General features: G+C 49.6%; 3 protein-coding genes across 10 annotated transcripts in view; 2 read left to right on the forward strand and 1 right to left on the reverse strand.

Annotated features, from left to right (window-relative positions):
- Positions 1-11: 11 nt before the first annotated feature.
- On the forward strand, positions 12-23,572 carry KIF9 (kinesin family member 9). 8 transcript variants are annotated; one of them, XM_085572898.1, is made up of 23 exons: positions 12-105; positions 539-616; positions 1,811-1,932; positions 3,131-3,218; positions 3,780-3,945; positions 4,074-4,180; positions 5,214-5,438; positions 6,501-6,584; positions 6,718-6,810; positions 7,256-7,511; positions 9,498-9,562; positions 10,577-10,654; positions 12,293-12,361; positions 12,996-13,100; positions 13,392-13,447; positions 13,855-13,972; positions 15,430-15,551; positions 16,860-17,024; positions 19,312-19,520; positions 20,049-20,228; positions 21,660-21,775; positions 22,543-22,647; positions 23,372-23,572. In XM_085572898.1, exons 1-23 carry the CDS (start codon positions 58-60, stop codon positions 23,477-23,479), a joined length of 2,763 nt encoding a protein of 920 aa, XP_085429024.1. In that variant the 5' UTR covers positions 12-57; the 3' UTR covers positions 23,480-23,572. The 8 variants fall into 8 exon arrangements, with proteins under 8 accessions (XP_085429024.1, XP_085429028.1, XP_085429025.1 ...); XM_085572902.1 differs by having other exon boundaries at positions 7,364-7,511; XM_085572899.1 differs by having other exon boundaries at positions 1,814-1,932.
- On the reverse strand, positions 23,272-26,682 carry LOC146768088 (uncharacterized). The gene is made up of 2 exons (XM_085574130.1): positions 26,224-26,682; positions 23,272-26,191 (listed from the first exon to the last, which is right to left on the reverse strand). The coding sequence occupies exons 1-2, from the start codon at positions 26,680-26,682 to the stop codon at positions 24,689-24,691; spliced, it is 1,962 nt and encodes a 653-aa protein (XP_085430256.1). The 3' UTR covers positions 23,272-24,688.
- SETD2 (SET domain containing 2, histone lysine methyltransferase) overlaps positions 26,566-26,852 on the forward strand; it is a 50,522-nt gene continuing 50,235 nt past the window's right edge. The window contains exon 1 of the mRNA XM_077789996.2: positions 26,566-26,718. Within this exon, the coding sequence (XP_077646122.2) occupies positions 26,681-26,718 (38 nt within the window). The 5' untranslated portion in view covers positions 26,566-26,680. The remainder of the gene's footprint in view (positions 26,719-26,852) is intronic.

The raw sequence follows: 26,852 nt of genomic DNA on the forward strand, positions 1-26,852 counted from the left end.
TTCCGGGAGGGAGCGGAAGTGGCCGTTGCCATAGAGAACCCGGAAGTGGGCGCTGCCATGGCGACCCCGGACGCCGCGCCGGAATTGTCTCAAGTGGGGTCGCAGGTGGGGCAGAGCCCAGGGGATGCCCGATGGGGTCACCCTCGCCTCCTCAGGGGGTGATCGGAGGTCGTATCCCCGCACCAGCCCCTCATCAGCCCCCAGGCATCGCCCCCATCCCCGCGGGCGTGGCGCCTCGGGAGGTGCGCTGGAGGAAAACACGGCGTGATGCAGTTGGGGATCCTTTAGGATCATCCAATTCCACCCTCTGCCCAGGGTGCTCCCAGCCGCATGTCCAGCCTGGCCGGGGACACTGCCGGGATCCATGGGCAGCCCCAGCTTCCCCGGACAGCTCCCAGCCCTTCCTGATGGGTTTTCCCCAAAGTCCTCCCAAAATCTGACCTGTGGGAAGGAGAGCCTCCTGCTCGCAAGGCTGTGGAGATGTGTGGGTCATCCCCTGTGTTTTTCACCTGGGACTGGGGCTGTTTTTCCCTGGCAGGAGGAAGAGGAGCAGGAGAGCTCCGAGGGGCTGGAAAAGACTGAAAGTTCTGCATCCAAAGCAGAGATTGAACCAGCGGTAATTCCTGCCAGATCCTGGGGTGCTTCGGGTGGGAAGGGACCTTAAAACCCACCCAGTGCCATGGCAGGTGTTGGAGTTACTGATGATTCTGAGATGGTAGAAAGTCTCTGTCTGTCAGCCCCGCTGCCAAAGCAGAAGCCATAATTGGTCTGTGCTGTTTCCAGGTTGTTTATTCTGTTTATCTCTCACATGTTCTGCTGCCCTGCCCAGCTCTGTCCTGCAGGGCAGCGTGTGGGGCTCTGCCCTCAGTGGGATGTGACAAACATTCAATACCAGAAACTCCCTGGGCTGCATTTACAAGAACGTGCCAATATCTGTCACCTACGTTGGACAGTGTGTCCCCAGCCTGAACCAACAGAAAAATGCCAACACCACAGTGAGACATGGAGGGCATGAAGAAGGAGAAAAAGGACAAGGCACACCCAATTTCCTCCATCTTGTGCCCTTTGGACCCTTCATCTAGAATCCTAAAATTTGACTTTTGCAGCCGTGCCACACTTAATTATTACTGATATCAAACCCTCAGAGTTGGTAATTGATCCTGTAAGATTGAAAACTCTTTTCCATGGACAGAGATCACAGACAGTGTCTCTGGGGGCTCTGTCCAGGGGGGCTCCTAACCCCTGCCAGGGTCCCAGACCTGCCAGGGCAGCAGAACATGGTAGAGATAAACAGAATAAACAACCTTGAAAACCAGCACAGACGAATTATGGTTTCTTCTTTAGCAACGGGGCAGAATGACAGAGACTTTTTACAATCTCAAAATCATCCATAGCACAGATTCTGACAGCAGGGACACCTCGCACTGCCCCAGGCTGCTCCAACCTGGCCTTGGGCACTGCCAGGGATCCAGGGCAGCCACAGCTTCTCTGGGAATTCCATCCCCCGGTGTTAAGAGCCACTCCCAGCAATGATCGCTGCTCTCCCCAGCTGTGCAAAGCCCCACAAAGGGCGCTGTTGCAGCAAGGAAAATGTCACTTTTTTACAATTTGTCCTCTCTCTGATTCCTAGTGGAGTTTTTCCAAAAAAACCTTCCCTTCCTCCTTTCCCTTCCTCCTTTCTCTTCTGCTTTCTTGCTTTGGAGAAATGATTCCCAACTGCTCCAACAATGGGTTTGGGTTTTTTTTTTTTTTTTTTGGTTTTTTTTGGTTTTTTTTTGGACAAATTTCTGTGTTCTTTGTGAAATCCCAGCAGCAGGAACAGGAGAAGGAGCAGGAGAAAGACCAAGAGCAGGAGCAGGATGAGGACCAGGACGAGGAGAGCATCATTTCCCTCCTGCTCTCTGACACAGAGCCCAAGGGTAAAAGACACAGGTATCCCCCAAATGTTCCCACGTGCAGGGCTTTAGATTTGTCCAGTTATGATATTTTTAAATTCTAAAATTTTTAAATTGATGTGTTGATGAGTGTGGGGTGGGTTTTAGTGTTGGTTAATTCCTAGTGTATTTATTTTTTACTGTGAGATAGGATTAGGAGAAAGGTAAAATAGATTTAAAACTTTCAAAAGGGTACAAAGAAAATTTTATTAATAGTGATTAAAAGGAAAAAAATTAGTGAGAATTAAAATAAACCTTTCAGAATAGCTCTCTTCCCTCCCCTTTTTTTTTTTTTTTTTTTTTTTTTACTGATAATGTAAAGAAATTATCCCTAAATTTTTTAGTTAGTTTATTATTTTCGAATAATCTTTTTTTAAAAGTTTATTTAGGGGGAGAAGTCTTTTTTGTTAAGGTCATGGAGATTTTTTTTACAAGCAGGAAAACCAGGTTTTTTGTGGTTTTTAATTTTGTTGCCTGGGGAACTTTGTTCCTGACACCCTGCTTTCAACCCAACAAATCCTGGCTCAGCTCCAACCCCCACAATTCATTTTACAGCAGCTCAAGTATGAGAGGTCCCAAACATCCTGGAGGCACCAGAAATCCCAAAGATTTTCTCCCAAACCAGAAGTTGTCACTGCTTATTCCACAATTGTTGAGCATGGGCTGTCTGCAGGAAGGGTTTGAGGAAAAATGTGGGATTTACACATTTCCAGGGATTTAAAAATCCTCAGTGCAAGGGGCTTTAGCAGCTGGAGCTTCCTCGTGGGGGTTTTACTCAGCAGATCCTCCAGCCTGTGGATATTTTCCTCCAACAAATTGAAAATCAGCTGTTCACTGGGAATTTAGATTATTTTTAAAATTAAAACTCTGCCCGTGACAAAAGAAAAATCCCTCTCCCATTCCTGCAAAGATTTTGCTTCCCAAGGCTGAGAGGAAGAAAACTGGTGTTGTGCAGCACTTCAGGAAACCAGAATCATTTTGACTTTTCTTCTTCCACATCCTCAAGATTTCCAACAGGACCAGGCTGGAAGGAATTTTCAGCAACTCTTTGCCCGCAGTGCTTTTCATGGGGAATAAAAGCTGCAGCAAATAATTGCCAATGTTTCACTTTGAATTCTGACTCCTCATCCTCACCTTTTGCTGAGAAATAATGTAAATTTCAGGGATTCTTTTCCTTGTTTTTCCTCTCTCCTTAGAGCACCAAAGCGAGTCCTGGCATTCGTACGGGTCAAGCCAACAGCTCATTTTGCCCAAGATATGATCAGGCTTGGCTCAGACAACAAGGTAGAGTCAAAGAAACTGCAGGTGGGAAAGGTTTGGAGTTTGGCTCCAGCTTTTCCAATGGAAAACCAGGATTTTTCCCATCCCTTGAGGCCATGGATAATGCTCTGGGGGTGCTGGTTTTTGTGTTCCTGCTTGGCAGTGGTTTTGTCACAGCAGAGTGTGAGGACGGAAAACACAATTCCTGTGGTACAATCACCAGGAAAAGCCTCCAAAGGACTGAGGCTGGCTGATCCATGAGGATTTCCCAGTGCTAACCACAAATTGGCACAGTCTATTTCCATCCCCTCTTATGCAAATTCCTCCCTTTGCCTTCTCTTCCTTAATTAATTTCCCTGAGGCACAAAATCGCTGAAAGTTGAACAGATGAGCTTAACCACATTTCCTTTTATTTAGCATATTTGTCACCAGAAATTTGAGAGCATTACCAGATACTTTCAGGACATCTAGAACAGTGAAATAACTCTTGTTATTTGTGCTCCCTTTTCTATTTAACCCCAGGTCCCGAACTGCTGAAAACCCTCAGGGCTTTTGAGTTGATCTCCCTCTCTTTTTGGCTTGCAGAGCATCGAAATCTACATCCAGAAGAGTCCCAGGGGAGGAGCTGTGAATAACTCTCAGACTGACTGGTCCTTCAAGCTGGATGGGCTCCTCCACAACACTTCCCAGGAAATGGTTTATGAGACCGTGGCAAAGGGCTTGGTGTCCAGAGCTTTGCAGGGCTACAGTGGTGATTTATTGCAATTATTATTCTTTTGATCACACCAAGAGGTTGGATTTGAGCAGAGAGCCATTTGCTGTTCTGTTGGAGGCTCCCTCCCGAGTTTATGCTTTTGTTTTTGGATTTTTTCTTTTTAGGCACCATCATGTGCTATGGGCAAACTGGAGCTGGCAAAACTTACACCATGACAGGAACAGCCTCTGAGTACAGGAACAGAGGGATCATCCCCAGAGCTATCCAGCAGGTACTGACTGCAGCTGCCTGGGAAAAGAGGAGGGAGAAACACCAAGGAGCACTCTTCTATCACCCCTTGCTGACAGAAAAGTGTTTGAACACAATGAATGTGTTTTTTTCCCCTTCATTTTACCCCAGAGATGATGGTTACAGAATAAGGGAGTTTTATTGTCATTTTCAGAGCTTGTTCCCCTTTAGTTCCTGTTTGAGGTCTTGCTGCTCCCCTAATGTCGCCAAGCCTTCAAAAGAGGTGTTTCCAAACTGTCGTTGTGTGAAATCAGGTTAAAAACTGATCATAAAATCATTTAAAAACACCTCTAAGGCACAGAGACACTGGCACAGGGTGCCCAGAGCAGCTGGCAGTGCCCAAGGCCAGGCTGGACAGGGCTGGGAGCAGCCTGGGACAGTGGGAGGTGTCCCTGCCATGGCAGGGGGTGGAATGGGATAGGTTTTTAGGTCCCTTCCAACCCAAACCATTCCAGAATTCTATGCTTCTCATTAAATCTTCTCATTAATGCTTCTCATTAAATTGATCATTAAATCCAAATCCAAGCTGAGCCCTCAGAGCTCAGATTTAGCCCCACACACTCCTGGAGCGGTTCAGAGCTATTTCTCCGTCAATATCTCTATATTACAGAAATTGATGTCTTGTACACACCTCAATGTATTTATTTGTATTTGATACCTAATTATATTTTATACCCTTCTCATTTCACATTCTTAGATTTCCAAGCAGGACAAGGCCAGAAGGAATTTCCAGCAACTCTTTGCCCACAGTCGCTTTTAATATATATATCTTTTTGTATCTTCATATATCTTTATATATCTTTATATCTATGTACCTTTATATATTTTCATATCTTTATATCTTCTTTTTATATCTTAAGACATATTTTACATCTTCTCTGTTTATATCTTACATCTCCTTATACCACACCCGTTTATATCTTACATCAACATCCACCCAAATATCTTCTCCGAAAAGCCACAAATAACTGAAAACTCTCCCTGCGAATGGACACGAACCCTTTGTCTTGGTGCAGATCTTCAAATCAGCTGCAGAATTCCTCAATATCATGGTGACTGTCCGAATTTCCTACCTGGAGATCTACAACGAGGCCTTGTTTGACCTGCTGGCGCCGGCGCTGGGCCGGGGGTGCAAGGAGAACCAGCTGGCGGTCATGGATGGTCCTCAGGGGGTTTATGTCAAGGGGCTCTCCATCCACCCTGTCAGCCACGAGGAGGAGGGCCTGCATCTCCTTTTTGAGGCAAGACAACCCAAATATTCCTTTTAATCCCGTGGTTGTGGCTGCTGGCTGAAGGAGGAGGTGGAAAAGCAGGAGTGGGTGGCTGAGATGGTGGGAGGAAGTTCAGCCATTGAACCCGTCTTGGTGGTGGGGAGAAAAACTGGAAACTCTTGGTCTCAGGGAAAATGTCCCTGGTTCAGGGATTCTGGAAGATGCTCCAAGAAAAGATGAGGTGATCGTGGTGCTGTTGGAACTCACACCACAGCTGTTCAGGGTGAGAGGTTTGTGAGGGGACTTTGATTACAGGGATCAGCATCTTTTCCTCATGGATGATGCTTCAGTTGGTGAGGAAAAAAGGGATAAAGAATTGGATCTGGCTGCAGGAGGTGGATCTCACCCAGAACCATCTGCTGCCCTTAAAATATTTCTCTGGCCTTTTTAATGACCCAGTGGTGTCCTGAGCTCTGGAATGTGCAGGAGCTTCCTCTTCTTTTTAAAGAGCAGAAGGAGGGTGATGATAGCTGGGAGAGCTGGGAATGTTCCCCTGGAGAGGAGAAGCTCCAGGGAGAGCTCAGAGCCCCTGGCAGGGCATGGAGGGGCTCCAGGAGAGCTGGAGAGGGACTGGGGACAAGGGATGGAGGGACAGGACACAGGGAATGGCTCCCACTGCCAGAGGGCAGGGATGGATGGGAGATTGGGAATTAGGAATTCCTGGCTGGGAGGGTGGGGAGGGGCTGGGATGGAATTGCCAGAGCAGCTGTGGCTGCCCCTGGATCCCTGGCAGTGCCCAAGGCCAGGCAGGACAGGGCTTGGAGCAGCCTGGGGCAGTGGGAGGTGTCCCTGCCCCAGGGGGTTGGGTGGGATGGACTTTAAGGCTCCTTCCAACATCCCTTTGTGTTCCTGGCAGAGGTTCAGATCCATGCCCATCACACCTGTGGGAATTTTCAGTGCCATTTGAAGCTTGGGGAGCTCTTTGCTTTTCCAGTCATCAGGAAATGGAAAGAGCCACAGAGATATTGCCTGCTTATCCTCAAAAAGCCACAATTCCATGAGCTGAGCCTGGAATTTTCTTTTCGTTGGCAGGGTGAGACCAACAGAGTGATATCAGAGCACAGCCTGAATAAGAATTCCTCCAGATCCCACTGCATCTTCACCATATACATTGAGGTGAGAGCTCCTGCCCTGTTCCTATGGATTGAAATGACTTTCTAGGGATCCAAGGGGAACTTTGCAGCCTGTTTTTTCCTGGTTTTCAGTTTTGCCTGCCCCTAAGTGCAGTTTCTCTTCCCCTCTCCCTCAGTGTCGTTCCAGAGATTACACCAATCACAAATGCCTTAAATCTAAAATCACCTTCATTGACCTGGCAGGGTCTGAGAGACTGAGCAAGACAGGGGTGAGTGGTGGGAGCTCCTCAGGTTCCTTTGGGTCCCTTTGTCAAAACAGGGCAGGGAACAGAGCTGGGAAGGGTCTGGAGCACCAGGAGGGGCTGAGGGAGCTGGGAAGGGGCTCAGCCTGGAGAAAAGGGGGATCAGGGGGGACCCTGTGGCTCTGCAGAGCTCCTGACAGGAGGGGACAGTGGAGGGGTTGGGCTGTGCTCCAGGGAACAGGGACAGGGGGAAATGGCTTCAGGGAGAGGTTCAGGTTGGATTTTGGGAATATTCCTTCCTGGAGAGGGCTCTCCAACTCTGGCCCAGCTGCCCAGGGCATGGTGGAGCTCCCATCGCTGGAGGGATGTGACATCCATGTGGATGTGGCATAGGGGACATGGTCAGGGGTGGCCTTGGCAGTGCTGGGGGAATGGTTGGGCCAATCCAAGAGCTTTTTCCAACCAACCTCAGCATTTCCCTGATTCTGTGACGTCCAAAATCAAAACGACATCAGCCCTGCTGAGGAAGCCTCCCTGTCCTGTGTGTGACCAGAGCTGTTTCCTCCTGCCCCCACTGCAGTCCGAGGGCCAGGTGAGGGTGGAAGCCTCCTACATCAACAAGTCCCTGTCGTTCCTGGAGCAGCTGGTGATCGCCCTGGCCGATCCCAAGAGGGACCACGTCCCCTTCAGGCAGAGCAAACTCACCCACGTCCTCAAGGACTCGCTGGGTAAGAGCTGGGATGTGGGAATCCCAGCCTTGCTCTGGGGTCCCATGTGGTGGTGAAATTCCTCCTCCAAGCCGTGCTTCCAAAGAAAAACTGCGCAGGCTCTTGCTGTTCGGTCTCAAGGCAATTTATTGCAAATTATCTAAAAGATTTTCTTCTCTGGCTGCTGTGGTTTGCTCAGTATTAAGGCAGAGGCACACACACACCCTGACATCCTCTCTGTCTGTGTCTTCTTCTCCCTCCCCACCCAGGGCTGCTGCTATCTTTTATATGATATATTACGTTTCCATGTTTACAGTTTTCCCCAATACCTACTACCTATATTACAAAGTGCTTTTCTACTCTAAACCAATCTGTGAGTGCCAACATCACCAAGAACATGGAGGTGAGGAAGAAGAAGGAGGAAGAACAGGATCAGCCCACTTTCCTCCATCTTAGAACTGCTGACCCCCATGTACAAAGTAAAAACCCCCTGGACAGGTGCTAAAACCCCCCTGTACAATACTAAAAAATTTCCCTCTGTTTTGTAACTACTTTTACTATCCCATCTAACCCTTTGTGAGTGCTTGTTCCACCTCCAAAGTTGGTAACTCATCCCATGGCTCAAACTCAAAATCACAGCTGTTTGCAGCTGCCTGCCAGGGTCTCAAATGCTTCTGTGCAAGGCCTGGAACCTCTAAAAGTGTCTGAGGGACATTTTGAGTTCCAACACTGGGAGTGCCCACAGCTCCTGCAAAGCTGCTCTTTCCATGGGCACGGCAAGTCCTAAGGTCATTTTTTATCAGGGAATGCTGGAATGGTTTGGCTTGGAAGGGATCTTAAGGATCATCCATTCCTCCTCTGCCATGGCAGGGACACTTCCCACTGTCCCAGGGTGATCCAAGTGTCCAATCTTGGACATTTCCAGGGATCCAGGGGCATCCTGAGAAACAGAATCTTTACCAACACCTGGGACTCAGAGTTTTTATTCCCACGAGACACAAACTTCACCTTTTTAGTCACTCTGTGCCCATTCCTGTGCCCTTTGGAGGAACAGTTTCACTCTGGTGTGTCCTTCGTGCTTCTTTACACTGAAAGAAGCCTTGGGTGGGATATTGGGAAGGAATTCCTGGCTGGGCTGGAATTCCAGAGGAGCTGTGGGTGTTCCCTGGAAGTGTCCAAGGCTGGGCAGGGTTTGGAGCAGCCTGGAGCAGGGAAGGTGTCCCTGCCATGGCAGGGGTGGCACTGCATGATCCCTAAATCCCTTCCACCCCAAACCAATCTGGAATTCTGTTGGAGCCCTTGTTGCTAAAAATTTTAGATTTTCTTTGTTAACAGACACTGATCCCCAAGAAAACATTGCATTTAACCTAAAACCATAGAAAAAACTTTCCAAAAATTAAATAATAAAACTAAAATTATATGTACATAATTTAAATAAGTGTGTAATATCACATAGTCGAAAACTTAAAGTTTAAAGTTTTAAAATATATAAATATATAAATATATAAATATATAAATATATAAATATATAAATATATAAATATATATAGAAATATAGAAATGTATTTATATAAAAATATGTAAATATATAAACATACAAATATACAAATATATAAATATATATAAATATATATGTTATAATATATATTATAAACTATAGAATAAATATATAAATATATATAAAACAAGATAAAAGTTTTAAGACAAAAGCTAATCCTTCTTTATTTTCTCCTTCACAAGTTTAAATAATATTATGTAATTAAATTTTAAAAATCCGCATTACGAATCACAAGTTAAAAATAAAACTAACTTAAGTATCATTTCTTAATTAAAGAATTTATCCTTGAGAAACCTTGTTAAAAAAATATACAAGTCCATTTTTGTCTCTCCTGTATTTTAATCAGCACGTAATAAAACACGCTGCAGGAAAGGAAATAACAACAACAACATAAAAAATCACCCAAAATGATATTATTACCTTTATTTTTATTACTTTTTTTTTCCCAGGGGGAAAATGCAACACTGTCCTGGTGACAAACATCTATGGGGAAGCTGAGCACGTGGAAGAGACGGTGAGTTGGAGAATTCCTGCAGAATCCAATCCTGGTTCAGGGCTCAAATCCAAGTTCCTGTCAGATGAGAGCCTGGAGCAGAGCAGGAGCTGCTTGGATTGAAGCTCACTGGAGAGATACTATATTATTATTATTATTATTATTATTATTATTATTATTATTATTATTATTATTATTATTGTTGTTGTTGTTGTTGTTGTTGTTTTGTTGTTGTTATTATTGTTATTGTTGTTGTTATTATTATTAACATTAACATTATTATATAATAATATACTGTGATATTGTTATTGATACTGAATATATAATAATATATTAATTATTAATATAGTTATTAAGTATAATTTCTAATTTATAATTAATAATAATATATTAATTATTAATATAATTGTAATATTAAATATTGTTATTACTATTAACAATATATAATATATAATAATATACTAATAATGTAATAATATATTATTATATAATATGACTATATTAAGAATATATCATTATTAATATTGAAATAATATTATTGAATAATTATTATTATTATTATTACTATTACTATTATTATTACTATTACTATTATTACTACTTTTTATTATTGCTATTTTTATTACTATTACTATTACTATTACTATTACTATCATTATTACTATTATTATTACTATTATTACTACTATTATTTAATGTGTTTCCATTGGAAATCCCCTCATGGACTCCCTGGAATTGGTCCACTTCACAGCAGAGCTGAGCTGGCTCCCTGCTGGAGCAGGAATGAGGAGAGAACCTCCCAGAGGTTATTTTTAAACCTAAATTTTTTAACCTAATAATTTGTAAATGATCAAATGGGTGAAATTCCCCCTGTGTGAGCTGGATCCGTGGCAAACAGGGAGGAATCACCTGGAACAATTTACAGATTTTATATCTTTTCTGCTTTAGGGTCTGACAGAATTAAGTAGAAAGATTAGGAAAATGATATTTATGGAAGTATCCTATTTTTATTTATTTTAAACCTTTGTTTTGCAGCTGTCCTCCCTCCGCTTTGCCACCAGGATGAACTGGGTGACAGCAGAGCCTGTCCCCAACGGGCCCTTCTACCAGGAGGTAAGGAAGGGGAATTTATAATTTTATCATTAATATTTAGGAGAAGAACCTGAAAAACCTGAAGAAAATCAGGTAGTTTCATAAATAACCTTTCCTCAGCCAAGCTGACACTGCTGATTTTAGGTGGGTGATAAAATGGATCAATATTAAACCTTTTTATAGGTTTTTAATTGTAGTTCCCTGGTTTATCTAAGGCACAACCATGCAAGTGGTCACTTCTTCCTGGGAATTCTTTCTTCTGTATATCCCACATTTTTCTGATGAGATTCAGCTCTCGACAGAGAGGTTTTATGGTGAATTATTCTCCTGGGATGGAGGGAAATCATCTCCACTCCTCCTGCATCTTTATCCCTGTTGCTGCTGGTAACAGAACAGCTTCTCCACAATTAGAAAACTTGGGTAATTAAGGAAATCCTTTAAAGGAAGGGATCACAGGATATTAGAGTGCATTTTCAGAGTGAAACCCAAACTGGAGGAGCTGATATTGAAAGGAAGCTTTGTGGTTTGCTGCTCCAGAGGTCATGCAAAGCAGCTCAGTGCCCACTTCTCCCTGAATCCCAAGATTTTTGTGCTCACCTTTCTGGAAAGACATTTTAAAAAGTGAATTCTTGAAGATATTCTATGGTATGGAGAAATCCAGTCAAATCCAGCAAAGAAAAGTTTCCCCTTTGTCCCAGTTATTGTCAGAGCTGCTGAGTTCAGGGCAGAGGTGAGGCCTGCACAATGCTTGGCTTCCAGGATAATGCTGGAATTTGTGCTATTGATGATTCTGAGATTGTAAAAGTCTCTGTCTGTCAGCCCCGCTGCCAAAGCAGAAGCCATAATTGGTCTGTGCTGGTTTCCAGGTTGTTTATTCTGTTGATCTCTAACATGTTCTGCTGCCCTGCCCAGCTCTGTCCTGCAGGGCAGCGTGTGGGGCTCTGCCCTCAGTGGGATGTGACAAACATTCAATACCAGAAACTCCCTGGGCTGGATTTACAAGAACGTGCCAATATCTGTCACCTACGTTGGACAGTGTGTCCCCAGCCTGAACAACAGAAAAATGCCGACACCACAGTGAGACATGGAGGGCATGAAGAAGGAGAAAAAGGACAAGGCACACCCAATTTCCTCCATCTTGTCCCCTTTGGACCCCTCATCTAGAATCCTAAAATTTGACTTTTGCACCTGTGCCACACATAATTATTACTGATATCAAACACTCAGAGCTGGTAATTGATCCTGTAAGACTGAAAACTCTTTTCCATGGACAGAGATCACAGACAGTGTCTCTGGGGGCTCTATCCAGGGGGTTCCTGACCCTGCCAGGGTCCCAGACCTTCCAGGGCAGCCAGAGGGAAAATCTGGATTCCCACATAATAACATTCCAGATCCTGGAATTTGATGGTCCCTGCAATTCCAGACCAGGAAATCATCCCATTAAAAAGCAGAGATGGCTTGAGCAGGTTCTGCAGGCAGGACCCAGCAGAAACTCTCCTATAGGGAGCTCATCAAAGGAAAATCAAACTGATTTCCAAACCCACTGATTCCCTGAGGGAGCTGGGATCCAGCTGGGATATTCTCCAGTGCTGCTTTTAGCAAGTTTGTTTTTCTTCCAATATAATTTAATGGTTTGCTCAACCTTTTTATCCCTGCTAGGCATCAGTGAAGGTTCTGGAGGAGGAGATCCAGCTCCTGAAGCAAGAGCTGATCATGCAGAACACCTTGGTGAGGAGCAGTGAACTCGTTGTCCAGTGGGGTTGTGTCCTTCCCTCTTTTCCCAGCATCATCCTCTGAGGCTCAGGGAAACCTCTGAAGGCCAGAGGGATGGAGTTGGAATTTCAATCCCCAGCCACTGGAGGTGAAGTTTGGCTTTATCCCAAAGTCCTGAAGCTCTTCTCTTGGTTTATTGCTCCCAAATCCCATCTCCTACCAAGTCAGGTGATGACAATCCCAAGTAGAAATGGGCACAGCAATTCCAGGTGTTTGCCAGACCAGTGGAATCACAGAATTCCAGAAGGGTTTGGGTTGGAAGGGGCCTTAAAGCCCATCCAGTTCCACCCCCTGCCATGGCAGGGACACCTCCCACTGTCCCAGGCTGCTCCCAGCCCTGTCCATGACACTTCAGGGATCCAGGGGCAGCCACAGCTGCTCTGGGCACCCTGTGCCAGGGCATGCCCACCCTCCCAGCCAGGAATTCCTGCCTAAAATCCATCCTGAATCCCCCCTCTTTTAGTTTAAAGCTGTCACTCGTTATCCCACCACGACAGGACCTGCCCAAAGCTTTGTCCCTGTTGTTCTCACCAGCTCCCTCAGCTGTTTGTAACTCCCTGATTCTCAATTTTCCAATATTTTTTTTTAGACAGATAATTCCTTGATGAGTTACAACCCACTGACTACAGCCCAGAGAGCAGAAATCAAATCCCAAGTCCAGAAATACCTCAGAGGAGTAATTGAGGAAATAGATGTAAGTAATAAAAAAAAGACTTAAACCCTGATTCCATCCTCTTTTCCTCCAAGAGAGGAGCAGTGACAATGTCTTTTGAAGAGGCTGTTTTTCACCCTAAACCCAGTACAGAATTGTAATTTAATTACTTTTTGCTTTGTTAAGTCTGTTTTTTTGTTTTCATTCAATTTTTGCTGGTTTGGCATCTCCAGGAGACTTTTCCTTAATCATAAAACCCTTTAAACAGATTTATTTGGAACTCCTTTATATAATTAATACCAAAATTGATGGCTTTGTACCTCTCTTCCTCAGATTGTGAATGTCAGGCAAATCCAGGAGGTGTTTAGACAGTTCAAAGCGATTTTAAAGTAAGTCCAGAGATCTCAGAGTGGTTTGGGCTGGGAAGAACCTTAAGGATCATCCCATTCCATGGGCAGGGACACCTCCCACTATCCCAGGCTGCTCCAAGCCCCCTCCAACCCGGATTAAAGGTTCAAACAAGGGGATGGGACTGAGCAGAGCTAGTATGGTTTGATGTGGACCATTAAAAGGTCCTGGAAAGTTTTAAAATAAGCATCAAAAAGCTTTAATATTAAAGATCCCTAAAGGAATATCATGGGAAAGGAGAGGAAGGGAGTGGACAAAGGTTATCATGGGAAGCCTAGGGTGGGTGTTGAGGGATAAAACCACAGGTAAAAGGGGTTTTTGTTTGGGAATGTGGCTTTGGCAAGAATCACAGGTGGGAAAGGTTCCTAAAGGGCTGGTTTTTTCTCAGCCAACAGGAGGAAGAAGTGGAGAGCAGGCTCTGGAGCAAGTACGGGCTGAGATACATGATTGAGTCTGGGTCCAGTTCTAGTTTTGATCTGCGTTTGGAGAAGGAGCAGGAGGACATGGTAATGCCTGGTGCTTGTCCTGGCCCAGAATCCACCTGAGAGCTGGCTCCTTTGCTGCCCAAATGGGAATTGTATAAAGCAGATTTTTCCTTGTGGAAATCAAACTCAGAAATGTCACTGGGGTGAGTTTGTCATCAAATGCGTCCAGAGCAGAGATGCACCATGAACAAAGAGGAATTCCTGGCAGCAGAGGGATTCATTGGGCCCTTTATCTGCACAGAATAATTCATGAAATGGGAATTAGAATCCCAGAAAGGTTTGGGTTGGAAGGAACATTAAAGATCATCCCATCCCATGGGCAGGGACAACTCCCACTGTCCCAGGTTGCTCCAAACCAAATCCAACCTTGTGCACATCCAGGGGCAGGCACAGCTGCTCTGGGAATTCCATTCCAAGGCCTTGCCACCATCCCAGGCAGAAATTGCTTCCCAAAATACCATTTAAACAGTGCCCCTTTCACTTTAACGCCTCCTTAATGTCCTGTACAATGCAATCTCCAAAGTGACTTGTGTGTCACTGGGTTGGAGAAGGTGAGGTCCTGCCTCTGCTGAGATTCCTTTTTTAATCCTTATAATGTCTGGAGCCAAGTGTATAAATCCCACTGAATCCATAAATCCTCCTGTGGGCTCTCAGAGACTTTTTAATTCCCATATTAGGCTGTTCCAGGGGATGGAGGAGCTGCTGGGTGAGGCCTGGACAGCTTCCATGGTGTGCACAAATGGGATATTCCTTTGTGTTTCCATGTTTCTGTGCTTCCATGGTGTGCACAAATGGATATTCCCTTGAGTTTCCATGTTTCTGTGCTTCCATGGTGTGCACAAATGGGATATTCCTCTGTGTTTCCATGTTTCTGTGCTTCCATGGTGTGCACAAATGGGATATTCCTCTGTGTTTCCATGTTTCTGTGCTTCCATGGTGTGCACAAATGGATCTTCCTTTGTGTTTCCATGTTTCTGTGTTCCATGGTGTGCACAAATGGATATTCCTTTGTGTTTCCATGTTTCTGTGCTTCCATGGTGTGCACAAATGGAATATTCCTTTGTGTTTCCATGTTTCTGTGTTCCCATGGTTTGCACAAATGGATCTTCCCTTGTGTTTCCATGTTTCTGTGCTTCCATGGTGTGCACAAATGGATATTCCTTTGTGTTTCCATGTTTCTGTGCTTCTATGGTGTGCACAAATGGGATATTCCTCTGTGTTTCCATGTTTCTGTGTTTCTATGGTGTGCACAAATGGGATATTCCTCTGTGTTTCCATGTTTCTGTGTTTCTATGGTGTGCACAAATGGATATTCCCTTGAGTTTCCATGTTTCTGTGCTTCCATGGTGTGCACAAATGGATATTCCTTTGTGTTTCCATCTTTCTGTGTTCCATGGTGTGCACAAATGGATCTTCCCTTGTGTTTCCATGTTTCTGTGCTTCCATGGTGTGCACAAATGGGACATTTGTGTTTCCAGGAAGGAAGAACTGATAAGGACGAGGATTTGGAGCAGGAGGATGATGCAGGGACTCTGGAGATTGGAAGTCCTCCTACATCCCCCATTCCTCGTGGGAAGAGGGAAGCCAAGAAGGATGATGAGTGAGTTGAGCACTCACACCCCTCTCCTTTACCTCTGATAATCATGGAATTGTCAAGATTGGAAAAGCCCTCCAAGACCATTCAGTCCAACCATTTTTCCAGCACTGCCAGGGCTACCCCTGACCACGTCCCCAAGTGCCACATTCACAGGGATTTATGTCCCTCCAGGGATGGAGACTCTACCACTGCCCTGGGCAGCTGTTCCAGGGCTGGAGAGCCTTTTTGGGGAAGGAATATTCCCAATATCCAACCTGAAGTGTTTCCCCTTGTTCTGTCCCTGTTCTCTGGCACCTCCTGTCCCCCTCCTGTCCCAGCTGTTGTCCCCAATCCTTGTGGTGGCCCAAGTGCAGGACCCAGCCCTGCTCAGGCAGGAATGTGCAGCCCATGGAGGAGGGAATGGAGGGAGCTGCCAGAGGAGCAGAAGAGATTTGGGGAGGGAAGGGGGAGCCAGCCAGTCCTGAGCAGAGGAAGAGCCTTCAATTTACAGAAGTAAACCCTGCTTGGTTCCTCCCCGACATTTCCCCAAAGCCCTCATGGAGGGAGTAGAAGAACCACCAAGGCTTTGGTGTCCATGTGACCCCTGGGCTCTGCTGTGCTGTTCTGGTTTTAGGGAGCCTCCAGGAGATGTGGCAAACACTCCTCTGCCTGTGATCCAAATCCCACTCTCCTGCTCACACCATTCCTTAGGAAGAAATCCCCTGGCAGGGTGGGCAGGCCCTGGCACAGGGTGCTCAGAGCAGCTGTGGCTGCCCTGGATCCCTGGCAGTGCCCAAGGCCAGGCTGGACAGGGTTGGGAGCAGCCTGGGACAGTGGGAGGTGTCCCTGCCATGGCAGGGGTGGATTGGGATGGGTTTTAAGGTCCCAACTAAACCCATTCCATGATTCCATGATGATTCTGTTTCTATTCCCTGCAGTTTAAGCTGGAGGGGTTTGTGGAGGGAAAGGAGCAGGGAGCCCGGCTTGCTTTGAAAGTGGGCTTGGATCAAATCCTTGGGGATTTCTTTTGGAGAGGCTCAGCCTTTGTCCAGCTGTGCCCAAAGCTGGGCAGGGTGGGGCTGCTGTCCTTGAGACCCTTCTCAGGAGAGCTCCTCCAGCCTGGCCTGTATCCCACAGTACTCTGAGGATGAAGGATTTGTGGGAACAAGGCTGGTTTTATTCCTTGTCAGTGGGTGTTTCCCTGGAAACTTTGGTAGAAGCTGCCTCAGATCAGTTTGGAACTCAGCAAAGCCAAACCCTCAGCGTGTTTTGGTTCCAGATGCCTCTGGTGAAGGAATTAATGAATCTGGTTTGTGTTTTTCCCCCTGTCAGGAAGGAAAGCTCTAGGAGCCCTCCTCCTGAGACAAATCAGGATGAATCCTCACAATCCAAAACACCCACCATAGAGCTGGAAGAGGAAGAGGAAGAGGAAGGAGCTGACCAGGACAGTGATGAAGAGCCCACAATCCCATCTTCGGAGGATTCCCAGAACCTCAGGTAGGTTTTCCCTGGGAGGGAGTAAATCCCTTTTTCCAGAGGGTGTTTTACACTGGATTGTGTTCCCTGAGTGCAGCTCCAAGGCAAAGGGGAGAGATCTGGGGATTTGCAGGGAATACAGGGCAAGAGTGTTGGTGGGAACACCCTGAACTCCACATGGTGATGGTGGGGGTCATCTCTGCTTCCAGCTCTGCCCTGCCCACTTGAATATTTAAAAACTTCACTTATTTAATTTTTATTTTATTTTATTTTAATTCATTTAATTCTTTAATCTCTAAAAGCTGTAGCATCCCTTTGGTGAGTGGGAAAACTGCAGGGAGACCTCACATGCAGCCAGAAATGGAAATGGAGCAAAAGAATCATGGAATTCCAGGCTGGCTTGGGTTGGAAGGGAATTTAGGATCATCCCTTTCCACCCCCTGCCATGGGCTGGGACACTTCCCACTGTCCCAGGTTGCTCCAGTCTGGCCTTGGGCACTTCCAGGGATCCAGGGGCAGCCACAGCTGCTCTGGGAATTCCATCCCAGCCAGGAATTCCCAATTCCCAATCTCCCATCCATCCCTGCCCTCTGGCAGTGGGAGCCATTCCCTGTGTCCTGTCCCTCCATCCTTGTCCCCAGTGCCTCTCCAGCTCTCCTGGAGCCCCTTCAGGCCCTGCCAGGGGCTCTGAGCTCTCCCTGGAGCTTCTCCAGGTGAACATTCCCAGCTCTCCCAGCCCTGGAGCAGCTCTGGGGGCTCCCCTGGATCTCTCAGCAGCTCCAGGTCCTTGTGCTGCTGGATTTGGGGCAGCTCTGCAGGTGGGTCTCACCTGAGGGGCAGAGGGGCACAATCCCCCACTCCTGCTGCCCAGGATCAGCCCAGGATTTGTGCTTTGTGGGTTCCAGCAGAGCAGTGAATTGTTGCAGAATTCCTTCCTGGAGCTCCTCACTGTGTTTCCATGCCCTCCACACAGGATTTGTGTCCCTCTGATGTTCCCAGGGCTGGCAGGACAGGCTGCTGCAGCTGCAGGAGGCACATCCCAGAGCAATTCCAGCAGCTGGGAGCTGAGCTGTGGCACTCTGCCCAGGAGCTGTTGTTTACAGCCCCGTGCCAGCTCACACAGCCCTGGAGCAGCTGGAAAATGCCCTTAAGAGGGCACCCAGGGAAGGCAGGAGCTGGAGTTGGGAGTGAGGAATGTGGAGCCCTCTGGGTACCTGCCTTGGAGCTTTAAGGTCCCTTCCAACCCAAATCATTCCATGGTTTTCTGTTTCTCCCAAACCCATCCTGCTCTCCAGGAGTATCTGTGGAATGTGACATTCTCCTTTTTTTGCCTGGGGTGGCTCATATTGGAATAACACCAGGTGTTCACAGGGACATGCTGGCATCAAAGCCATTTCACAGAAAAGTCAGGAATGGCACTTGGAATTCTGATTTGGAAAACATGCAGGACTTGCAAGGCATGGCAGCAGTGTTGTGGAGCTGGCCAGTGCTTGGGGCTGCGGGGGTTTGGCTCCAGAGGGGGCTGATCCTGCTGGGAATGCAGCATGGGCAGAGCAAAGGCATTTGTTTAACAATAGGGAGGGACAATATCCATGATTTTGGTGACAATCCAACCCATGAAAGGCCAGCTTTCCAGGGAATACTCAGTTGTGAGGCATCTCCTGAGGAATATGGTGTCAGGGTGAAGAACTTTATTCTGGGAGCAGCCTGGGGGACAGTGGGTGTTGGGGCTGGCATGGGAACAGTGCCAGGGACCCCAAAGGAACCCACTGAAACCCCATCAGACCTCAGCTGTGGCTATTCCCAAGGACTGGGGTGGCCACACCTCAAATCCTGAGTGGAGTTCTGGGCCCCTCACCACACTGAGCATATCCAGGGCAGGGAATGGAGCTGGGGAAGGGGCTGGAGCCCCAGGAGTGGCTGAGGGAGCTGGGAAGGGGCTCAGCCTGGAGAAAAGGGGGATCAGGGGGGACCTTGTGGCTCTGCACAGCTCCTGACAGGAGGGGACAGCCTGGGGAACAGGGACAGGAGGAGAGGGAACAGCCTCAGGCTGGGCCAGGGGAGGTCAGGGTGGATTTTGGGAATGTTCCTCCTGGAAAAGGCTCTCCAACCCTGGCTCAGCTGCCCAGGGCAGTGGTGGTTCCCCATCCCTGGATGGATTTAACATCCATGTGGATGTGGCACTTGGGGACATGGGTCAGGGGTGGCCTTGGCAGTGCTGGGGGATGCTTGGACTCGAAGAATTTGCAGAGCTTTTCCAAGCTGCAGGGCAGGGCACAGTGAGCTCTGTGTCTGTGTCTGCTTCCAGGCCCCCTGTGTCCAAGCAAGAGGCCTTTGAGCTGTTTAAGAAGGCGACTGGACAGGAGATCCACCGGATCTTCAGGGACAACAAGAGAATCCTCATAGCCAGGAAGAAGAGAAGCCATGCTGTGGTACAGGAGATCAACAGCCTCAAGCAGCAGATGGAGGCAGTCAAGGAGGCTCTGGAGGCTCAGAAGCAGAAGAGGAGGCAGGAGGGTGAGGAGGCAGCACGGGACAGGGGATGGACCTCTGGGCTTCGAGGTCTCATCTGGGTCTCATCCTTGATTTAATTTACTAGAGGTGCTGGTTAAGGAATTACCCCCAGATAGGGCTTTGCCCCTGGATTCACAATATTTCCTCCATCCCTATGTGATTTCCAGGTTCCAGAGCAGTTTTGGGTGGTCATAGAATTCCAGAATGGTTTGGGCTGGAAGGGTTGTTAAGGACATTCCCACTCCACCTCTGCCATGAGCAGGGACACCTTCCACTGTCCCAGGGTGCTCCAAACCAAATCCAACCTGGCCTTGGGCACTTCCAGGGATCCAGGGACAGCCACAGCTTCTGGCAACCTGTGCCTCCCAAGCCTCCCAGGCAGGAATTGCTTCCCAATATCCCATCTAAACAATCCCAGGAATTTTTCCCCTGAAAGCCAAGTCAGAGCCTCCATCAGGTGTCACATCTGCAGAGCCCTGTCCCTGCTCTCCACCCTCACAAGGACCTTCCCTTCCTTTTCTCCCTCTCCAGGAGAATACATGGATGAGAAAGGACAGGTGATCATCGATGAGGAGGAGTTCTCCCTCATCCTGAAGCTGAAGGGGCTGAAGGAGGAGCACAGGGCTGGCTTTACCGAGCTGCAGGACCTGAAGGCAGAGATCCAGTACTGCCAGCAGCTCCTGGATAAGTGCAGGAAAAGGCTCATCTCAGGTACAGAGCACCAGGGCTCAGCACCCTCCAGCTCAGCTGGGACAAATCCAGACTGGAGCACTCCCAAACATCATGGAATCCCAGAATGGTTTGGATTGGAAGGGAACTTAAAGCTTATCCAGTTCCAATCCCCTCCTACTGTCCCAGGTTGCTCCAAGCCCTGTCCAGCCTGGCCTTGGGCACTGCCAGGGATCCAAGGGCAGCCACAGCTCCTCTGGGCACCCTGTGCCAGGGCCTGCCCACCCTCCCAGCCAGGAATTCCCAATTCCCAATCTCCCATCCATCCCTGCCCTCTGGCAGTGGAAGCCATTCCCTGTGTCCTGTCCCTCCAGCCCCTTGCCAAATTATCACTCTCTGTTGTCCAGAATGGATTTTATCCATAATCAGGTGGGGTTTTCTGACCTAACCTTGAATTGCTGCAGATCCTCTCTTCCAGATAACATCCCTCTACTTCTTGATCCCACCCCTACATGGGGAAAAAAGCCTCCTACAAGGAATCTTACACTGCTGACCTCACATCTCATCCTTGATTTTATTTCATAGAGCTGCTGGTTAAGGAATTGCCCTGGGATAGGGCTTTGCTTCTGGATTCCCAATATTTCCTCTGTCCCTGTGTGATTTACAGCTTCCAGAGTTGCAGCCTCATCAGGAAAAGCAGCTTGGCCACAGCTCTGCCTGGGAAATCCCTGCAAATTCCTGCTGGGCTCCACATGGAAATCTGTGCATTCAAACTGCCCCTGCAGTATCCCTGGATTTGCCCCTCTAAGGGAAGCTGGACCCTGTAGGAATTCCAGATTTCCAAACATTTGGATGCTGTGCACATGGCAACATTTGCCAGGGGGCAGCTTGGATCCATCAGAGCATCCCAGGCTGGAAGGAATGGGATAATCATTCCCATCATTCCAGGGATAAACAGGCCCCAATCACAGCTGTGCCACTGCTTTCTGTGGGATCCAGGTCTGGCATTTCTGGGTGCTCCAGATGTTTGCTGTTTGTTCAGACATCCAGGGCTCACCCACATCAGGAGTGGGAAATTCCCAGGATTAATAAGGACGTGATTCCCACCTTCTGTGTGTTCTCACTGCCTATTATGGGATGGCAAATGGCTGTGCCTGAGTGTGTGGGTTTGAAATCCGAGCCCCAGCCGTGCTGCTCATTCCAAAGAGATTCTGGGGGCTGCAGGACTAGTGCCTTCTCATGGCCAGGGGACTGTCCCCAGAGCTGGCCACCACCTCCTGGCCACCTCAGCACAGCCAACAGCCTCCTTAAATTCACTTTTCCAATCATTTAAACTCCAAATCCTGCAGTTCTGAGCTTTTGTCTGAGGGTTTAAAGAGCACTGAGATCCTGCCTGATCCATAGGGACAAGCACTCCATGCTGTCTTTTGGGTTATTAATTACAGCCATTAATTGCCCCTCTTTGCTTTGCAGAGTTTGAGATCTGGTACAACGAAAACGTCCATCTCCCTAAAGATGTGAAGAAAGCTCTGGAGCCTGGTGGGAACATCAGACCTGGAATGGTTCCCTTAAGGAGAGTCATGTGCCTGGTGAGTTATCCCAGAGCTCTGCTGATTCTCCTCGGGAGCCACGTGTGGTGTGGTGAGGGAATGAGGGAGCCTGTGGAAGGAGGAGGAGGAGAAAAAGGAGAAGGAGGAGAAGGAACGAGGCACAAAGGGAATATCTGGAGCCACATCCTGCTGTCACATTCCCTTCACTGTCTGGAGGCTAAATCAGGACAGTGACTGAGCACCTGGGTATCTGTGGAATATCAGGAACTGGGCAAAGTGCCTGGGACTGCAGGGATGTTTGGATTCCCAGCCTGTGGGATCACAGGTTTGCAGCCAAACTCTTGTGGCACTGGTCAGTACCAGTCCTGTGGTATGAGCCACTGTGGGGATCTGGGTCTTTTCTCATCCTGAAATTCTGTTAAATTCCCATTTCCCAGAATTCTTGCATCTAAAAAAAAGCGTGACCACAAGGGGGGAATTCTGCACCTCCGAGGTGAGACCCCACCTGCAGAGCAGCCCCAGCCCTGGATCCAACAGCACAAGGACTTGAAGCTGCTGGAGAGACCCAGAGCAGGGCCCAGGGCTGGAGCCAGGCTGGGAGAGCTGGGAATATTTTTTCCTGTGGGAAAATCCCAACCCTTGCAGGTTTTTGCCCAAAGCTGCTCCTCCGAGGTGTGGAAAGGGAAACTTCTCACTTTCAGGGTTTTCCTGGCTGAGTTGGTGCTTGCTGCAGCAAAGGGGATCCTTGTCCCAGGTCTCCAGGTGTGTGTTTTGCACATGGAGTGGGGAATGCTTTTCCCTGGCAGGATGAAGACGTGCAGGACAAGTTTGAGCGGGTGCAGGAGACGGCGCTGCCGGACTGCCCGGGCTCCGTGTCCTTCTACAGGGCCAGGATGAAGACAGATCAAAAGGTAACCCCAGCTGGGCCTGGGAGAACCCCAGAATGGATTGGGATGGAAGAGACCTTCAGATCATCCAGCCCCTGCCATGGGCAGGGACAACTTCCACTATCCCAGGGTGCTCCAAGCCCTGTCAGAACAAATTCACCCAGAGAGAGCTGGGAATGTTCAGCCTGGAGAAGGCTCCAGAGAGAACTCGGAGCCCTTCCAGGGCCTAAAGAGCTGGAGAAGGACAAGGGATGGAGGGACAGGACACAGGGAATGGTCCCCAGTGCCAGAGGGCAGGGATGGGTGGGATATGGGAAGGAACTCCTGGTGGGGAGGGGCTGGGATGGAGTTCCCAGAGAAGCTGTGGCTGCCCCTGGATTCCTTGGAGTGTCCAAAGCCAGGCTGGATTTGGTCTGGAGCAGCCTGGGACAGTGGAAGTTGTCTCTGTCCATGGAATGGGGTGGATTGGGATAAGCCTTAAGGTCCAACTGAAATAATTCTGGGATTCCATGAAAACATCTCAACATCTTTTCAGTGCCCTTGGAGAACTTCCTAGGGATTCCTGTCCCCTCCTTGGGATTTGCTCTCAGCAGAGCAATGCTGGTGTAATGGGGATTTTCCCAGCTCTTTCCAGCACCACTTGGAAAGTCTGAGAAGGCATTTGGTTTTATTTTTCAGGAAAAAAGCTTTTAAAGGTGAGAACTGTGCTCTGAGCTCAGTGTGATCCCTTTGTGTTCCCTGTTCCCAGCAAACCTTCAACAGGACCATGGCGGCCCTCCGGAAAATCCACAGGAAACCCGGACTGGTCCCGGATGCTGGGAAGAAGAAAGCCCTGTCCTTCCTGCCCCTCACGTAGCCTGGATCCCAGCATTCCCGAAGGAATGCCACCTCAGGAAGTGCCTCCTGCTCGCATCCACCATCGATTTGTAAAAATAAACAGCAGGAAAAGTGAACCACGCAACCTTTGGGCAGGCAGGGAGTTCTAAGTGGGAATCGATGCCGCTGTTTGGACAGGACACGAGCCAGGCAGTTCCAGCAGCACCACTTGTTTTCCTGAGCCTCTGGAAAAGGCAGGATTACAGCACAAAGGTTGCTGTGGATAACCCAGGCTGCTCCTGATTCCCTCTTTCCTGCTGCTCGAGCAGCAGGCTCTCCTGTTGTTCCCATTGGAGCAACAAGTCAAGGATTGGCCTGTTGGATCTGCCTGGAGAAGGGAATGAAACAAAGATTGATTTCTGGGGAATCACAGAATGGTTTTGGTTGGAAAAGTCCTCCAAGGTCAAGTCCAACCATTCCTCAGCACTGTCAAGACCAACCCTGACCATGTCCCCGTGTCCACAGGGCTTTGAAATCCCTCCAGCAGTGGGGACTCCACCCCTGCCCTCGCAGCTGGGCCAGGGCTGGAGAGCCTTTTCCAAGAGGAACATTCCCAATATCCCACCTGAACCTGCCCTTGAGGCCGTTCCCTCTTGTCCTGTTCCCTGGGAGCAGAGCCCAACTCCTCCTGGCTCCAACCTTCCTCCCAGGAATTGCAGGAGCCACAAGGTGCCCCCTGAGCCTCCTCTTCTCCAGGATGAGCCCCTCCAGCTCCCTCAGAGGGATTTGGGGTCTAGGGGAGAATGCTGAAAGCCCCAAACCAACAGCCCCCAGCTGCCAAAACCAGCACCAGCCATGGCAGGAGCATCCCCAGTTCAGGCATCCCAGATTTTCCCCAGGCCAGCCCCAGTTCCATGGAGAACTGGCAAAGTGAACGGATCCACGGTGCTCGGTTTGCTTGGATCTGTTGGAGCTTCCTTCTGTCCCCAAAACAGCACCTGGCCCTGGGAGGGCATTGGAGAACATCCCAGAAATCACCTTTTCCTTGTAAAGATCCGATCCCAGAGGTTCCAAAAGCTGCTGGGAATTCAGGCCAGGCTGGATTTCCCAGGAAAATGCTTCCAACAGGACTGGAACTAAACCTTCCTGTGTCCTTCCCTATATCCACCCCTCCTCTGCTTCCCACTTTATCCCTGTGAGTCCTTCCTGTCCACACCATTCCCCCAAATCTGGGAAAATCCCAGAAATCTTAATGTTGGAAGCTGTAACTGTGGTTTGGAGGATTCCTGAAGCAGCTGGGTCTCCTGAAGTGCTCCGGCACCATTCCATGGAGGAGTTCTCCCAGGGACTGGGAAGATGGGAAATGCCCTGTGAAAGGAAAAAGAGGGGGTTTAGTGATTTTTAGGGGAAATGGGGCCTGGAACAGCCCCAGGGATCTGGTGCCAAGGGGTGCTGGTGTCCAGGTGTGATCCTGGGGGTGCTCCTGGGATGATCCCAGTGTGATGCTGAGAGATCCTGGTAAATTCCTGCCTGTCCCTGAGTGATCCCAACAGTCCTGCAGCTGATCCGGGTGCGGCCCCAGTGATCTCCCACGTGCTCCTGGTGAGATCCTGAGGATCCCATGGGTGATCCCAAGGAGATCCTGCAGCCAGTCCTGGTGTGGCCCCAGGGGAATCCCGCTGAGATCCCGGGAATAGCGTGGCCGAACCTGGTGTGGCCCTGGTGATCCTGGGGAGATTTTAGTGATCCGATGGCTGATCCTGGGAGTGACCCAGGCATGATCCTGAGGAGATGCTGGTGGTGCAAGGGCTGACCTGGAGGAGATGCTGGTGGTGCAGGGCTGACCTGGAGGAGATGCTGGTGGTGCAAGGGCTGACCTGGAGGAGATCCTGGTGGTGCAGGGCTGACCTGGAGGAGATGCTGGTGGTGCAGGGCTGACCTGGAGGAGATGCTGGTGGTGCAAGGGCTGACCTGGAGGAGATGCTGGTGGTGCAAGGGCTGACCTGGAGGAGATCCTGGTGGTGCAGCGCTCACCTTGAAGAGATCCTGATGGTGCAAGGCTGACCTGGAGGAGATGCTGTTGGTGCAGGGCTGACCTGGAGGAGATGCTGGTGGTGCAGGGCTGACCTGGAGGAGATCCTGGTGGGGCAGTGCTGACCTGGAGGAGATGCTGGTGGTGCAGGGCTGACCTGGAGGAGATCCTGGTGGTGCAAGGGCTGACCTGGAGGAGATGCTGGTGATGCAGGGCTGACCTGGAGGAGATGCTGCTGGTGCAGTGCTCACCTTGAAGAGATCCTGGTGGTGCAAGGGCTGACCTGGAGGAGATCCTGATGGTGCAAGGGCTGACCTGGAGGAGATCCTGATGGGGCAGTGCTAACCTGGAGGAGATGCTGGTGGTGCAAGGGCTGACCTGGAGGAGATCCTGATGGGGCAGTGCTGACCTGGAGGAGATGCTGCTGGTGCAGCGCTCACCTTGAAGAGATCCTGGTGGTGCAGGGCTGACCTGGAGGAGATGCTGGTGGTGCAGGGCTGACCTGGAGGAGATGCTGGTGGTGCAAGGGCTGACCTGGAGGAGATGTTGGTGGTGCAGCTCTGACCTGGAGGAGATGCTGGTGGTGCAGGGCTGACCTGGAGGAGATGCTGCTGGTGCAGCGCTCACCTTGAAGAGATCCTGATGGTGCAAGGCTGACCTGGAGGAGATGCTGGTGGTGCAGGGCTGACCTGGAGGAGATGCTGGTGGTGCAGGGCTGACCTGGAGGAGATGCTGGTGGTATAAGGGCTGACCTGGAGGAGATCCCGGCAGTCCCGCGGCTGATCCCGGTGTGCCCCGCTGACCCCTTCCTGGATCCCGGCGGGATCCCAGTGCCACCCCGGCTGATTCTGGCGTGCCCCCGGCGATCCCTGGAACGATCCTAGTACGTCCCCAAGGAAGTCGCGGTGGCCCCGCGGCGGCTCCCGGTGCCCGCCGCGCTCTCGGCGGCGGGGCCGCGGCCGCCGGCGGCACAGGCGGGCGCGATGCCGGCGTGCGGCGGGCACCGGCGGCCGCTCCCGGAGCGCTCCCGGCGCTGCGCGGTGCCGCGGGAGGAGGAGCCGGCGGCCGGGGCGGATCGCGGCGGGGCCGGGCCGGGCTGGGCGCGGGTGGCGGGGGGGCCCCGCCGGACCATGTGAGGAGCCCCGACGGGGCGAGCGGGGCCTCCCCGGCCTGGGGGCACTTGCGGAGCCCCGCGCCCGCCCACCCACCATGGGGGATTTCTACGACCCGGAGCACCCCACGCCGGAGTAAGCGCGGGCCCTCCGCGGCCTCGGGCCCGCCGGCGCCGCGCGGCCGCCGGGCTTCTTCCCCTTCCCCTTCCCCTTCCCCTTCCCCTTCCCCTTCCCCTTCCCCTTCCCCTTCCCCTTCCCCTTCCCCTTCC

The sequence above is a fragment of the Lonchura striata genome, chromosome 2, assembly GCF_050655825.1.
Source record: "Lonchura striata isolate lonStrDom1 chromosome 2, ASM5065582v1, whole genome shotgun sequence".
NCBI lineage: Eukaryota > Metazoa > Chordata > Aves > Passeriformes > Estrildidae > Lonchura > Lonchura striata.